At 40.5% G+C, this 16,643-nt stretch overlaps 1 protein-coding gene across 4 annotated transcripts in view; it reads left to right on the top strand.

Moving 5' to 3' along the window:
- Positions 1-16,643, top strand: part of dcc (DCC netrin 1 receptor) — a 706,325-nt gene that overhangs the window by 607,840 nt on the left and 81,842 nt on the right. For all 4 annotated transcript variants that reach the window (XM_061980597.1, XM_061980596.1, XM_061980599.1 and 1 more), the window contains one exon: positions 5,232-5,540. In XM_061980597.1, coding sequence (XP_061836581.1) covers positions 5,232-5,540 — 309 coding nt within the window. The remainder of the gene's footprint in view (positions 1-5,231; positions 5,541-16,643) is intronic.

Consider the following 16,643-nt stretch of genomic DNA (forward strand, 5'->3'; position numbering starts at 1 on the left):
AAGGACTGGTGGTGGCGGCCGGGCAGGAGGTTGCGGCTTAGCATGCCGAAAAACCGGTGGTGGCGGCCGGGCAGGGGGTTGCGGCTTAGCATGCCGGAGGACTGGTGGCGGAGGCCGGCATGGAGGTTTGGGCTTGGCTGGGCGCAGCTGTGGCCGCCCACTAGCAAAGCACCCAGTACTAGCCCCCCCCTCAAGAAGCGGATCCCAGACGCGTCTTGTGCAGTCTGGAACAGTCTTTAGGGGTGGGAGGGATGAGGTGAGGAGGGGGGTAGGCTCCTCCCCTTTTGATTGTCCAAATTCTCTATTCTGCTCTTCAATAGCATGCAGAGTGTCCTTTGCCGCTTGGGATTGTTCCTCAAGTCTTAGTTCAATCAGTACCTTCCGGTACCACTCATCCACCCAAGCAGGACTGTACTTCTCGAGGGGTGTCTCGGAAGATGACTGGGCTGGAACAGGAAGTGGAGAAGGCAGAGCAGCATGTGGCACAGCAGACAGAGGAGTGGGTGGAGCTTGAGCCTTAGGGGGTGGGGCCAAAGTAATTGGGGGCTGAGCTTGAAAGTCAGAAGGTGAGTGGGACTGACTAGACCTAGAATTAAAAAAATGTCCTGATAATGCTTAATTTTAGAATTAAAGTCATTTGTAAATGGCTGACAGAAAGAATTAACAGAATGCAAAAAAATGTCTTTTTCTATGACGTCATCAAAAGTAGACGGGGGCGTGTCCTCGGGGGGCGACAACGGAATGACGTCATAGCTGCAATCCCAGTGATTGACAGGCCAGTCGGAGGAATCTTTGAAGATATGGTCATTATAATTACCAAATATTTGAGGAGAATCCTGGGCTGCTTGTAGCTGGCTGTGCTCCGGATGGAAAAGTTGTGGGATAGGTGAGTCTTTGCCGCGAGCCGAAGTCTTCTTGGCTGACTTCCGCTTTCGCGTTCGGGCTGGCTGTGAGCGGACATCCCCGGGCCAGATGGAGTCGATATGGACCAACGAACCGTCAGGCCCCCACAAAAGGTCTTCGCGCTCCAAAGGGGAATACTGGAGAGTCTCTCTCTCCATCGCCTTTAAGACCAGCCACGTCCCGTAGCCGGAATCCTCACGCCCTCTTCGAAAAGACTGTCTGCTGTTGGTTTTCTGTTACGCTTGCGAGGCATTGTGATGCCGGAGGTCGTCTTTTCAAGATGCAGAGGGATGTCAGGAAGCGGCTTGCAGGTGAGAATAAATGATTTATTCTGATTGCAGAACAAAATGCTGCGCGGTGCACCACGGCACGGAAAACAAGAGGGTAGCAAAGATGCTAATATCAAAAATGTAAACTATGAGCGAAACTAGGAGCGTAACTTGTTGCGTAGGATCAAACAAAACCAACAGACCGAATGAGGCCAGCGCGTAAACTAAATAGCCCTCTGATTAGTGCCCGGGCAACAGGTGCGCGTCCGGGACACTAACCAGAGGCAGGTGACTATAATCTGCCGTCATGGCAACAGAAACAAACTCAAGAGGTGCTGAAAACACAAGTGACTTGAAAACAAAAACAAAAATATGATCCGGGCAGCGGACCATAACACAAACAATGTGCTAAAATGTTCCATTTTAAGAAACTGTTCAAAGGAAAAAGAATCCTGATAAACATCTTAAATCTTATTAAAAAAGAAGAACATGTTATTAATTTCATAAATGATGGAGTGTGAATGTTGTCTGTCTATCTGTGTTGGCCCTGTGATGAGGTGGCGACTTGTCCAGGGTGTACACCGCCTTCCGCCCGAATGTAGCTGAGATAGGCTCCAGCACGCCCCACGACCCCAAACGGGACAAGCGGTAGAAAATGGATGGATGGATGGATGAATAAAGACATCAACGACGTTTCCGTTTTGCTTTATTGACCGTTTTACTGCCGTGTTACAGGAACTGTTTATATACGATTAAGGTATGTAAATAAACATTAACAAAATATTTTTTTGTAAATACCTCATTTCACAACATACTAATATTAATATATGAAAACTCTTTTTTTTCTCTAAAATTCAGTGGGTGCGGCTTATATACTGGTGTGTGCGGGTTATAGTTGGGAAAATAAGGTAAACAAAAGTAAAAACTATGATTGGCTCTTTTTTCCTGAAATCGTAAACAATAACAAAAACAACAAAAACATTGTAACAACAAAAAATATCGATCTAATCCCTGTAGTATTGAACACATCCTGAAATTATACTTGGTATCATTACTATCGGTCTGCTCCAGTATGCAGTGCAGATGTTTAGCTATTTATTTTCCTCTTTCCTCCAGTGAGAATCCTAAAATGTAAAGATTTGCCGTCATGGAGGTGAGGATTAGTGATTTTAAAGCTGCACTGTAGAGGAACATTATCCGGTATGTTGAGGACGCCTTCATTTGTTTGTCGCAAAAATAGATTGTGTCATCAACATGCATTATGATATGGTGATAGTATTAAAAGCTCTATCGTCTGCCAAATTAATATAATATATTGTCTATATTGTGCAACACCAATATGAACACAACAGGTTTAATTTTGCTCCTGAATTTTCATACTCATAGATGTAATACATTTCTCTGCACACAAAAGGCCTATTTCTCTCAAATGTTATCAATAATTGTCTCTAAATGGATGGTACTGAGCACTTCTCTTTTGCAGAGATATTCCATCCACCTCACAGGTGTGGCTTAACAAGATGCTGTTTAGACAGCTGGTCAGGTGTGTCTTACGGTTGGCCATTATAAAATGTGCAGTTATCCCACAGCACAATGTTGCAAGTGTTGAGGCAGCATACAATAAGAATGCTGACTTCAAAGTTAATATCCCTACCATGAGACTTCTCCAAAGACATTGTAGAGGATTTGGCAGTATATCTAACCAGCCTCACAATGTGAAACCACACCACCTCAGTACCTCCACATCCACCATGTTCTCCTCCTAGATCGTCTAAGACAAGCTGCTGCAACAATCGCTTTGCGTAACCAAAGAAAATGGTCAGAACAAATCTCAGAGACGCTAATCTGCATGTTTGTCGTCCTTATTGGGGTCTCGACCTGACTGCAGCCCTTCGTCACAACGGACTTGAGTGGTCACATTCACTTTGGAGGTGTTCTCTTCCCGGATGACTCCGGCATTAACTGTTCAGGGCATATGGCAGACAGCGTGTTTGACATTGTTTGCCAATGTCAGCGTTTGGATGGAGTGGTCCACAATGACGTTATGGTATTGACAGGTTTCCGAACAATTTCCCTTGTTGATCAATAAAGTTAGTCGAAGTGTTTGTTATGGACAGACACAGGTGCATTTTATTGACTGCATTTTAAATGCACAGCGATACCATGATGAGAACCTGAAGCCAATTATTGTGCCATTAATCCATGACCATCAGCTCATGTTGCAGTATGATAATGCACAGGCCCATGTTGCAAAGATTTGTACACAATTCCTGGAAGCCTGCATGGCCGGTATACTCACATGACATGTCACCCTGTCAGCCTGTGTGGGATGCTCTGGATCGGTGACACCAGAAAAATATGCCTTTTGTGTACATAGAAAAAGTTAATGAAAAAATGGAGCAAAAACTAGAGTGTTGTGTTTCCGTTTGTATTGAGCTTGTGTGTAAGTATATATATATGTATTAGGGTCGTACGGTATATACCGCTATTAGTATAGTACCGCGGTACTAATGAATAATTTTCGGTACTATATCGCCTCTGAAACGTACCGGTCCCGCACCCCCCGGCGCCCGTGTCGTCGTCACGTCGTGTCATTACTGGTTTACGAGCAGACGGGCATGTTCGGCGGCACACAATCACGGAGTACTTACAAGCAGACACAGTTTGTAGACAGAAAAGGTAGATGGACGCATTTTGGCTTAAAAACTAGCGATAAAGGTGAAGTTATAACACTGAAACACCCTCAGGAAGAGGTGCTTTAAGACATGGCTAGCTAGCTAGCGGCTAACGTCCGTCCGCCGTCTGCAGTGTTTTAGCGACTTCTAAATCACAAATCCTGGTCTCCATGGCGACAAATAAAGTATGGTTCTTTCAAGTATCCTCCCTGCAGGACGAGGAATAGCTAAACATGCTTCACTACACACCGTTGCTCACCGGCATCAAAATGTAAACAAATGCCATTAGTGGATTGATACCCGATATCCACTGTAATGATATCAAGTGCAGGCACCTATCTAGTCGATACTACTATGATTACGTCGATATTTTTTGGCATCACAACTAGGGATGTCCGATAATGGCTTTTTGCCGATATCCGATATTCCGATATTGTCCAACTCTTTCATTACCGATACCGATATCAACCGATACCGATATCAACCGATATATACAGTCGTGGAATTAACACATTATTATGCCTAATTTGGACAACCAGGTATGGTGAAGATAAGGTACTTTTAAAAAAAATGTATAAAATAAAATAAGATAACTAAATTAAAAACATTTTCTTGAATAAAAAAGAAAGTAAAACAATACAAAAACAGTTACATAGAAACTAGTAATTAATGAAAAATAGTAAAATTAACTGTTAAAGGTTAGTACTATTAGTGGACCAGCAGCACGCACAATCATGTGTTCTTACGGACTGTATCCCTTGCAGACTTTATTGATATATATTGATATATAATGTAGGAACCAGAATATTAATAACAGAAAGAAACAACCCTTTTGTGTGAATGAGTGTAAATGGGGAAGGGAGTTTTTTTGGGTTGGTGCACTAATTGTAAGTGTATCTTGTGTTTTTTATGTTGATTTAATAAAAAAAATAAAATAAATAAAATACAAATAAAAAACCAATACCGATAATAAAAAAAACCCAATACCGATCATTTTCGATATTACATTTTAACGCATTTATCGGCCGATAATATCTAATCACAACATCTTCTTTCGTTTTTTTTAAATGTATATCATGTTTATAAACTCAGGAAATACCTCCCTGGACACATGAGGACTTTGAATAAGACCAATGTATGATACTGTAGCTACTTGGTATCGGATTGATACCTAAATGTGTGGTATCATCCAAAACTAAAGTAAAGTATCAAACAAGAGAAGAATAAGTGATTATTACATTTTAACAGAAGTGTAGATAGAACATGTTAAAAGAGAAAGTAAGCAGATATTAATAGTAAATGAACAAGTAGATTAATAATTAATTTTCTACCACTTGTCCTAAATATCCTGATGTTTTACTTTTTACACATTCTTCCTTCACAGTCATACCCACAGATGCTTCCACCAACCCTCTACTTCAGCAACAGTCTCCGCCTCAACAGCCTCCTCCCCTGCTGCCTGGCTCTTCTGCCCCTCCTGGGGAGCATGTCCCAGGCATTGGCCCTGTTCCTGGGGCCGCTGCTGCCACAACCGCCGTCACCTCAGAGGAAACACAGTCGGGTGCAAGTCGGAACATACCGACTGCGTGTGTCCGACCAACCCACCCATTGCGAAGCTTCACCAACCCCCTTTTACCACCGCCAATGGGGACCATTGACCCCAAGGTGTACACCTCCATGTTGCCACAGTCCAGTGAGTACTGCTCTATTATTTCAAAATAACCTACCTGGTTATACAAATACAAAGTATGTCCATATCTAAAACTGACAGGCACATTGTTTCATGAGCAGTTAAATATAGCAAATGTTATAGATAACTAATATAAACATAGTAATTGAATAAAAAATAGTACGTAGGCTTTATTTGTGATTGTTGCAACCTGAACTGACTCATTTTGCCGCAGCTTTTTCAAAAAAATTGCATCAGACGTTGCAATGGTTTGAGGCTTATTTTCTTTGAGACATTGCATCAGTTTGGGATTTTATGAATAACATATTCTCTGTAACCTCAAAAAGTACAGGATTTCAGCAAGTCAAACAAAAATCGGCTTTTTTGCACACAAATGTGTACTTAGTATTTTTGTAGAAACATTCTGGTCACAGAGAGTGGCCAGAATGCCATTTGTGCCATTTTTTTTTACAACTGAATGGAATGCTGACTATTTTGGACTGGTAGTAGTCGATCTACAGCTATAGTTCTGCAACACAATCCCTCAATGCTAAAGAGGGGAATTTACACTTCAATGACTGTCGTTGGCTTTGACAGTTGGGATTGCTCGTTTGCATTAAAATTGTTGTGTTTTCTCACTACGATAGACACGCAATCAAACTATTTATATCAATAACGAGATCACCAGTTTATACTGCTATGTTTACATCATCGAGTGGTCAGCTAGTTCCTCGCTTCCCGGCTTCTTGGAAGTTTATTGTACATCATACATCATGCATCTAACCTGGATAGAAGAAGGCTGAGCAAGATCCAACAAGTTGGTACACTTTGACAGCCAATTTAGACCCGATGATGGCGAGAACGACACGAAAAGACGTTTGACTCTACCTCCCTTTTCTTTGCGAAGATTATGAGTCACTTTTCATCTAAACGGGTATACTGTATAACAAGATTCTATCAGTCGGCATCCTAATGACAGCAGAAATTGTATAATAATAATATTACAACATGAATGTCTATAATCTGGTGCTGACCTAGATAAGCAATGTTGTGCTTTGGTTGAGGTCTGCATTCTCTAAGCAACATTGTAGTTTTACAAATAGCAATAAGGTTTGGTCAAAATTAATCGTTTCACCTCTTTGTGACTGTAAACAGGTTAACATTTAATAAATGAATACCTCAATGATGAAGAAAAAATGATCTGCAGACTGAATTGAAAAAGATTAAGAGCTAAGCACTCTTTCATGGACCTTATAGAACAGTACTGGTGAACACACTAGTCTTCAACAGTTGTTTATCATTCAGACATTTCCCTCGCCATCTCCTTTATCAGATCACATTGTATTCCTTTCACTCTGTGTCTCATATTGTCATCTTCTCTGATAGCCTGCAGCAATAACACAGGCAGCAAACAAAAAGATCTCTTGACCGTGGTGTCTTTGTTTGTGGGCGTATATATGCTGTGTAGGTGTGTACCAGTGTGTCGGGTTGTGTACTGTCACGTTATGTTTACACACCTAGGTGGCCTCCAATTAATCACATTGATTATCAGCAGCTGTAAAAGCAAGCCTGTAGGGAAGCTTAGCTCTTCTCCCTAAAAACTGCAACATTGTCCATCAAAGTCCCCCACCCATCCCCAACCCTGCAAAGAGCTGCTATAATGTTATTTTGGAAGAGAAAAAACAAAAATCCAAGCAAAGCCAATTGTTGTTTGTGCTGTTTTAAATAGATCCTGGAACAAATGAGAGTGCTTTATGTGTTTATTTGGATTGACGGGGGAGTGAGAGAACCATGCATCAGAAATTCGAAGGTGCAATGTTGACCAAGGAATTTGATGTAGCTGTAATGTTCGAACACACGGTCACAAAGGTTTATAGAAAATAAGTAATACAGTTCTGGAAAGAAGTATTTGATCCCCTGTTGGTACTTACTCAGCAGGAGTGTGTTAATAGTTAATGTAGCAGTTAATGTATTTTTTTTTTTCTGAGCATGAGCATGGTTAACTAAGTTACATATGAGGAGCATAACATGCTTACAATTGCCCAATCCAACATGTTCAAAAAGGAGTAGGAAGAAGCAGAGTTTATTTATTTATACCCCTTCTCCATCACTTAACAATTACTGATAGTTTGTTTACTGTTCCAGGTTACCAAATTCTTATAGGGAAAATAACGCTGAAGATCTTTTGTATCAGGGCCGCCCAGACTTAATGTGAAATTGTGGCAATGTGCCAAGCTATACGCTCTGTTTCTTCCTACTCCTTTTCGAACATGTTGTCGTGGGAAATTGGAAATATATCGATATACCATATTGTAACTGTATGCATGTTTGAAAAAAAGTAAAACCATAACTCTGAGATGCTGGCCAAACATAGCGATTTTAAGCGTACAGCAGCACCTTAAGAGAGTAGTTTAGCAAATACCGTCATATATAAGATAGTGGTGATTGTCACATTGGATGGCTGGCAACTAGTTAAACCGCAAACATACTTGGACGTACTGTATGTGGACAATAGTCAGCAGATGTCCACATGTATTCAATACGTACATCCGCCAGGCCTGTGTGAAAAATAACAATCTTATTAGCCAAAGTTTTCTGTGTCTCTATACCTGTGTGCATATTTCTCAACAAATCATCATCATCATTACAAAATACTCGTTTTTTGAAGAAACTAGAGAGCTTTAATGTTGTTTTGTTTGTTTTTATTGCTTCTATTTTGACTCTCCTGTCTTTATATCCAAATTGATTATTTGTATTTATTGACCCTTTGCCTATCCTTGCTTTAAAATGGACAAAACATTTAATTGAGTTATTATTTTTGTAATAGCTTAAAGGGCAGTACAGTTATCATATATTTAGTGTTACGTTTACAGGAGGGAGTTGACGGCACAGACACAAGGGGGCAGTATAGCTCTATGATTTATTTTATATATATATATATATATATATATATATATATATATATATATATATACACACAATATATATAATAATCAACATGACTAATCAATAAACTACAGAATGGTGTGCAACGAAATCCAAGAGTGAGTGTGTGAGGCTATGTGTGTGATTAGCTATAGTGTGTGTTACCTAGTGTTGTGTTGAGCGAGAGGAGGGACAAAGCAGGAAGGCAGTCCGTTGTCATGCGAGAGGTCGAGATCCAAGGGAGGCAGTCCAGAATCCAGAGGGGAACAACAGGGGATCACAACAGGAGAACTCGGGAAAGCACTGCGGGAGGACAACACGGACATCAGACACGGAGGGGAAATGCAGAGAGAGAGAGAGAGAGAGAGAGAGAGAGCATAAAACTGGAGTCGGTTTACGGTACACGAAAGAGAATTAAGTTTCCGCGAGGACCCTTGGGTCCACTGGTCCTTATACCGCTCGCCCTTATCAGTCCCAGGTGTGCAGATTGCTGATCGCCCACAGCCTTGCCGGCATGTGGGCGTGACGCGGCCAGCGCGAGCAGGGCCGTGTCTCGGCGCGCTGCCAGCGGAGGTGTTGGCAGACCAAGCTGCCGGGGAAAAGCGGGTTCGAACCCGCACCGTGACAGTACTCCCCTCCTTCTGGACAGATTCCAGATGTCCTAAGACTGAAATCAGAACAACAAGATCAAAAGACAAGGGAGGGTGGAGGGGGGAACTGGTGGTGGGTCGCCGGCCCAAGTGTCCCTGAAACCATCGGGGACGAGTCTGAGATCTTAGATGATCTCGGGCCCAGAGAAGCCGGCAGCGTTTCTGGATGTTGTTGATAAATGGCTTTCGCTTCGCATAGTAGAGCTTTAACTTACAGATGTAGCGACGAACTGTATTTAGTGACAGTGGTTTTCTGAAGTGTTACTGAGCCCTTGTGGTGATATCCTTTCGAGATTGATATCGGTTTCCGGCCATGCCGCTTACGTGGAGTGATTTCTCCAGATTCTCTGAACCTTTTGATGATATTATGGACCGTAGATGTTGAAATCCCTAAATTTCTTGCAATTGTACTTTGAGAAACGTTGTTCTTAAACTGTTTGACTATTTGCTCACGCAGTTGTGGACAAAGGGATGTACCTCGCCCCATCCTTTCTTGTGAAAGACTGAGCATTTTTTGGGAAGCTGTTTTTATACCCAATCATGGCACCCACCTGTTCCCAATTAGCCTGCACACCAGTGGGATGTTCCAAATAAGTGTTTGATGAGCATTCCTCAACTATATCAGTATTTATTGCCACCTTTCCCAACTTCTTTGTCACGTGTTGCTGGCATCAAATTCTAAAGTTAATGATTATTTGCAAAAAAAAAAAAAGTTTATCAGTTTGAACATCAAATATGTTGTCTTTGTAGCATATTCAACTGAATATGGGTTGAAAATGATTTGCAAATCATTGTATTCCGTTTATATTTACATCTAACACAATTTCCCAATTCATGGAAACAGGGTTTGTATATAAAACTAAAATTTAAAGCCGATGGCAAAATTAGAGCCACTGAATACACTTTATGATCCAATTATTTGACTAATCATTAAGATAGTCGATGAGTAGTTGACTACTAGAGACTAGCGTTAGAAAATGGATGGAGACTAGTCCAGTGCTTCTCAATTATTTTTTTCGTCGTGCCCCCAAATTGAAATACGATTGAGAACCTGATAATATTTAATTTATACATACAACCACTCTATGAGTTGCTGGTACCAGCACCTACATACCATAGCTGAAGACCTGTGTATGTTTTTATTGTCAATAACCCTTGCCCGCCCCACTATATAAGAAGTACTGGTCTAATGATCATGAAACTTTAAATGATATCTGTATATCATGTATACAAGCATGTTTTAGAACAACCGATAAAGAGCAAGTAATATATTTGGTCATATTTCCTGGTTGAGCCTGTTGATTAATTCGAGCAGTGCTGCCACCTAGCTGGAGACTTGTTTATCGTTCAAGAATGAAAAAAGACGCTAACACTGGAATTCCCTTGACTCTCAGGCTCACTCCACTATTTGAGAAGCACTGCTCTAGTCGATGAAGAGAAAAACATTTCAAGCAAAAGGTTTATGAGGTTCGGGTGCACTCAACATGTGTGTGCACTCTTGTGGTTTTATTATCTGATGGGATAGACTACAGGACCCCCGCGACCCTGAGAGGGATAAGCGGTAGAAAATGGATGGATGGATGTATATAGTATAATATATATGCATTAGGGTTGTACGGTATACCAGTATTAGTATTGTATAGCGATACTAATGAATCATATTCGGTACTATACCGCCTCTAAAAAGTACCGGTAATGTTGACAAAATAATAGAATGATAAATGACACAATATGTTACTGCATATGTCAGCAGCTAAATTAGGAGCCTTTGTTTGCTTACTTACTACTAAAAGACAAGTTGTCTCGTATGTTCACTATTTTATTTAAGGACAAAATTGCAATAAGAAACATATGTTTAATGTACCGTAAGATTTTTTTGTTCAAATAAAGCCAATAATGTAATTTTTTGTGGTCCCCTTTTATTTAGAAAAATATCAAAAAGTACCGAAAAGTATCGAAATACCGGTACCGGTACCAAAATGTTGGTATCGGGACAACACTAATATGCATATTAATTTACAAAAAGCCATACAGAAATGCCTCCTGTGAACACACGCCTGATCATTGATATACTAAAGTGCACTGTTATTTTTGGAATGTAAATAATTGAGATTTTTTTTTAACAAAACATATGTATCGTTCTGATTTCTCCTGGGCCTTTTGGAAAATCAAGTGTGTTGACATCTTTTGGAGTCAAGCCGCTGCCTGAGAAAATTCACTGAACTGAGCACAAAAATAAAACACGTTGTGGCTAAAACACAACGTGCTGCAGCAATACGCTGCAGGTTATACAGCCGCAGTGGGAAAAGCCATAAAAGGCAGTTTCATGGTGTCTGGCTCAGCCTCAGGGGGTTTGTCAGAGAAAGGTGGAGATGGGGGGAAATTGGCGGCTTGTCTGCTAAGGCAGGTGGATATATTTACCAGACACGTCGGACTGGAGTTGTGAAACGCCTGCCAGGGTCACATCACTGCTGTTTGTCTGTTTTTTCTGGGCTGAGGTGAAAGATTGAGCGATATAAAGCGCTTTGAGGTGAAGATAGAAGCTGAGGGGTTATTGATCCTGTGGATGGTTTGAAGAAATACTGTTCAAGATTAAAAGTGTCTTTAAGGAGACATTGTGTCTCTGGAGGCTGTCGGCTTTTCTTCTACTTCAGAGGAAGAAAAATAAATAATGATAGTAGTAGTGTATAGCATGTTTGAAGTAGCACACTAAACATAGTATTTTCTTTAAAGGCCTACTGAAATGCGATTTTCTTATTTAAACGGGGATAGCAGGTCCATTCTATGTGTCATACTTGATCATTTTGCGATATTGCCATATTTTTGCTGAAAGGATTTAGTAGAGAACATCGACGATAAAGTTCGCAACTTTTGGTCGCTGATAAAAAAGCCTTGCCTGTACCGTAAGTAGCAGACGAGTAGTGTGACGTCACAGGTTGTGGAGCTCCTCATATCTGCACATTGTTTACAATCATGGCCACCAGCAGCGAGAGCAATTCGAACCGTGAAAGCGACTATTTCCCCATTAATTTGAGCGAGGGTGAAAGATTTGTGGATGAGGAAAGTGAGAGTGAAGAACTAGAGGGCAGTGGGAGCGATTCAGATAGGGAAGATGCTGTGAGAGGCGGGTGGGACCTGATATTCAGCTGGGAATGACTAAAACAGTAAATAAACACAAGTAGCCACAACACAACCAGGCTTATATTTAATATGCAACAAAATAATCCCGCATAACAAACACCTCCCCCCTCCCGTCCATATAACCCGCCAATACAACTCAAACACCTGCACAACACACTCAATCCCACAGCCCAAAGTACCGTTCACCTCCCCAAAGTTCATACAGCACATATATTTCCCCAAAGTCCCCAAAGTTACGTACGTGACATGCACATAGCGGCACGCACGTACGGGCAAGCGATCAAATGTTTGGAAGCCGCAGCTGCATGCATACTCACTATACCGCGTCTGCGCATCCAACTCAAAGTCCTCCTGGTAAGAGTCTCTGTTGTCCCAGTTCTCCACAGGCCAATGGTAAAGCTTGACTGTCATATTTCGGGAATGTAAACAATGAAACACCGGCTGTGTTATCCGGCACAACAGTCAAGGGGTGCATTCTACGGCGGTGGTGCGTTATACGGCACAACACCTGCCCGCAATACACCGCTTCCCACCTACAGTTTTCTTCTTTGCTGTCTCCATTGTTCATTGAACAATTTGCAAAAGATTCACCAACACAGATATCCATAATTTTGCGATGAAAACAGACGACTTAATAGCTGGCCACCATGCTGTCCCAAAATGTCCTCTACAATCCGTGACGTCACGTGCCGGCGTCATCATACCGAGACGTTTTCAGCAGGATATTTCGCGCGAAATTTAAAAATTGCACTTTAGTAAGCTATTGGCATGTGTTGCAATGTTAAGATTTTATCATTGATATATAAACTATCAGACTGCGTGGTCGGTAGTAGTGGGTTTCAGTAGGCCTTTAAAGGGTGGAAATTATATTTTTTCTCTTTTCTGACATAAATGTTGTTACAATGTTGGATACTCGTGTTAAACAATGCCAAAGCTTCAAATCATAAGGTTCATGCATTTGGCCGTGAGCCTGCACATGGTTTTAAAAGCCTCTGAAAGCTGTGTTTTTAAATCTTTTTTTAAAAGTGGGCCATTTGTGATATCGCAGATTGACAGACGTACTTATGTGGGTATTTCTTGTTCATGCTCTTTGCAAGGCTCCTCCTCTCTGCCCTGCCCTATTGTTATTTCAGTGTTATTTCTTCTCATGTCATTCTCTCCCGCTTGCTCTAATGGCTATAAAATAAATGTAAAATAATAATAAAATAGTTCCGTGTGTATTTATCCACAACATTTTACACAGGACTGTTTTGCCAACATGGACCAGTAAGTACAGGGTGACCGAAAAAAAAATGCAAACCATAAAAAAAGCCAAACTAGATAGTCATTGGATAAATGCTTGGCTTTGTCCCGCCCATTGAACACTTAGGTTCTATAGGAGTCTATAAAAAGTGGGCTAGCCTTGGCTGGCCTGGACGCTGTGCTTCCACACAATGATTGGATAATCTACTCTGAGGCTAATTCCGATTTTGACAGCAAAGTATCCAATAACTGTCTAGGTTCACTGGAGTGGGACAACCCACTTTATGGTTCACTGTTGACTACTTATTTGGAACGTGTCGACTCCAACTCTGGCACCATTGGCCTATCTATTATTATAAAAATTTGTAGAATTAAATTATATTATTTTTATCTTATATGATTAGAATACCAATAGGAAATAAATATTTTCATAATTTTATGATTGCGTACAATAATAATATAAATGTTATTAAATATTAATTTGTGCAATGAATACCTTGATCTAAAAGGGGAACTGCACTTTTTTTGGAATGTTTCCTTTAGTTCCCAATTATTATGAAAGACATGACGACGTGTGTGTGTGTGTGTGTGTGTGTGTGTGTGTGTGTGTGTGTGTGTGTGTGTGTGTGTGTGTGTGTGTGTGTGTGTGTGTGTGTTTTTATGCATTCTAACTAGCAAATAAACTTAAATAAAAGTCTGCTTACAGCAGAGCCTATGAGAGGTCCTCTATTCCACCCACGAAACCCAATAAATAACCATCCAAAAAGTGCCAACAATATTCCATTTACATTTTGCGACTTGAATAGTAACCAAGTATTAGTGATATTATTATAAATGCTAACGCAGACAAACTAATTATAGCGGCACCGTGATCACAAGTTTGTGTGCCTATGTTGACATGATCGACGATCAGCTGCTTTCGCGTTTCTTTGCTCATCAAATGTTATTGTAGATCATAAATCATGCCTCTCACCTGGAAGAACGAGGACGCATTCCAACAAATTGGTACACTTTGTCAGCCATTTAGACCCGAAAATGGCGAGAACGACACGAAAATACTCTTGGTTCCACCCCCCTTTTCTTCACGAAGATTATGAGTAATTATTTATCCAAATGGGAATATATAAACATCCTGGAGGTCAGCATCCAAATGACAGCATACCTTGTACGGTAAGTGTTGTTTTATTATGTTTGTTGGCTCTCATGAAGCCTGCAGTGAATAATAATCAGTGATGTTAAAAATAATTGAACGTTGTGATGCGTTTTTTTTAATTTTTTTTAATATGCTTTAAAGCATGGGTGTCAAACTCTGACCCGCGGGCCAAATTTGGCCCGCCGTGTAATTTCACTTGGCCCGTGAGGTGATATCAAATTAACACTAGAGCTGGCCCACCGATTATATACAGCGGTGGTGCCACGGCACACAGCTAATTCTCATACTTGCCAAACCTCCTGGAAGACTTCAAAATTTCAGTGCTCCTCCCGAGAATTGTAACGTCCCCTTTTCGTCCAGTCCAACGAGTGCTGGCTCAGTTACATAATATGTGCGGCTTTGGCACGCACACAGAAGTGAATGCAATGCATACTTGATCTTCAGCAATACGGTTACACTGAGGGTGCCAGTATAAAAAACTTTAACATTGTTAGAAATATACGCCAAACTGTGCATCCACACCAAACAAGAATGACAAACACATTTCGGGAGAACATTCGCACAGTAACACAACATAAACACAACAGAACAAATACCCAGAACCCTTTGCAGCACTAACTCTTCCGGGACGCTAGAAGGTGTGTGTGTGTGGGGGAGGAGGGGTTCTGGATATTTGTTCTGTTGTGTTTATGTTGTGTTACGATGCGGATGTTCTCCCAAAATGTGTTTGTCATTCTTGTTTGGTGTGGATTCACAGTGTGGCGTATATTTCTAACAATGTTAAAGTTACTTATACGGCCACTCTCAGTGTAAACTGTATCACGCCGTTGATGAAGTATGCTTTGCATTTACGTGTGTGTGCGTACAGGAGCCGCTCATATCTTGTGACTGGGCGGGCACGTTGTTAGAAGGGATGAAAAGCGGACGTGACGTCAGCTCGTAGAGGACGTTAAAAGCAGTGCCTGTAAGTCACGCCCCCAAGACTGTGAAATACAAGAAATATTGACTAATGAACACCTTCGTTCGATAATGAGGGATGCCTCAGCTCAAAGCCTGAGCCCCGACATTAATGAACTAGCATCCAAGAAAAGATGGCAGGTATCTGGCTTGGGCACATCAGATTAGATAAGTGTGTTGCAAACTGAGCAGTTTAAAGTCCTGAATGGTTGGTTTATTCATTATTTTATTTTCAAATTTATTAGCCTGTGGAAAAAGTTAATGTTGATATTTACCTCAGAAGGCTGCAAATAGAAAAGAGGCATTCCATTTTTATTTAAATTGTATTTGATATGCCATTGATATTTTTTAATTATTATTATTATTATTTGAAACTCGATTTTGTATGTCACTATAAAGTTATATAAGCCTTGCTTGTTCAATATTTAATGCAAAACTTATTTCGGTCCCTATTAAAAGGTTAATTTGTTCAACCTTGGCCCGCGGCTTTGTTCAGTTTTAAATTTTGGCCCACTCTGTATTTGAGTTTGACACCCCTGCTTTAAAGGATCAAATTAAGCAAATTTTAAATGTTACTATAAATGTGCCTGTTATTACATTACATATATACTTACAGGATGTATATAAGACCTTCATAGAGGTGTTTGGATATTTTTAAGGGCTTTATATGCATAATAGAGCGGCTCCCATTGGCTCTATTGTAAGCTGACTTTTTATCGCATTTATTTACTATTTAGAATGCATAAAAATAAAAAAATAAACATCCGTCGTCATGTTTTTCATAATGATTGTGAACAATAGGGAAACTTTAAATAAAAGTGTGGTTTCGATTTAATGAAGTTAGTACACAGTCATAACCTTAAATGTAATGGTAATAATAATTTGCATAGTCTTTTTTTTATCAGCGTTTTGGTTTTCGGCCTTAATTTTCTTGTTTCCAGCTTTGAGTTTCAGCCAAGAATTTTCATTTTGTTGCACCCTTAGTTTTAACTTTTTGGTTTTTTTTAAAATGGACTTGAAAATTTGAAGTATCAGTATCAGCATTGGTATAACCAACAG

Source organism: Nerophis lumbriciformis, linkage group LG20 (genome assembly GCF_033978685.3).
Source record: "Nerophis lumbriciformis linkage group LG20, RoL_Nlum_v2.1, whole genome shotgun sequence".
In the NCBI taxonomy this organism is placed as follows: Eukaryota; Metazoa; Chordata; class Actinopteri; order Syngnathiformes; family Syngnathidae; genus Nerophis; species Nerophis lumbriciformis.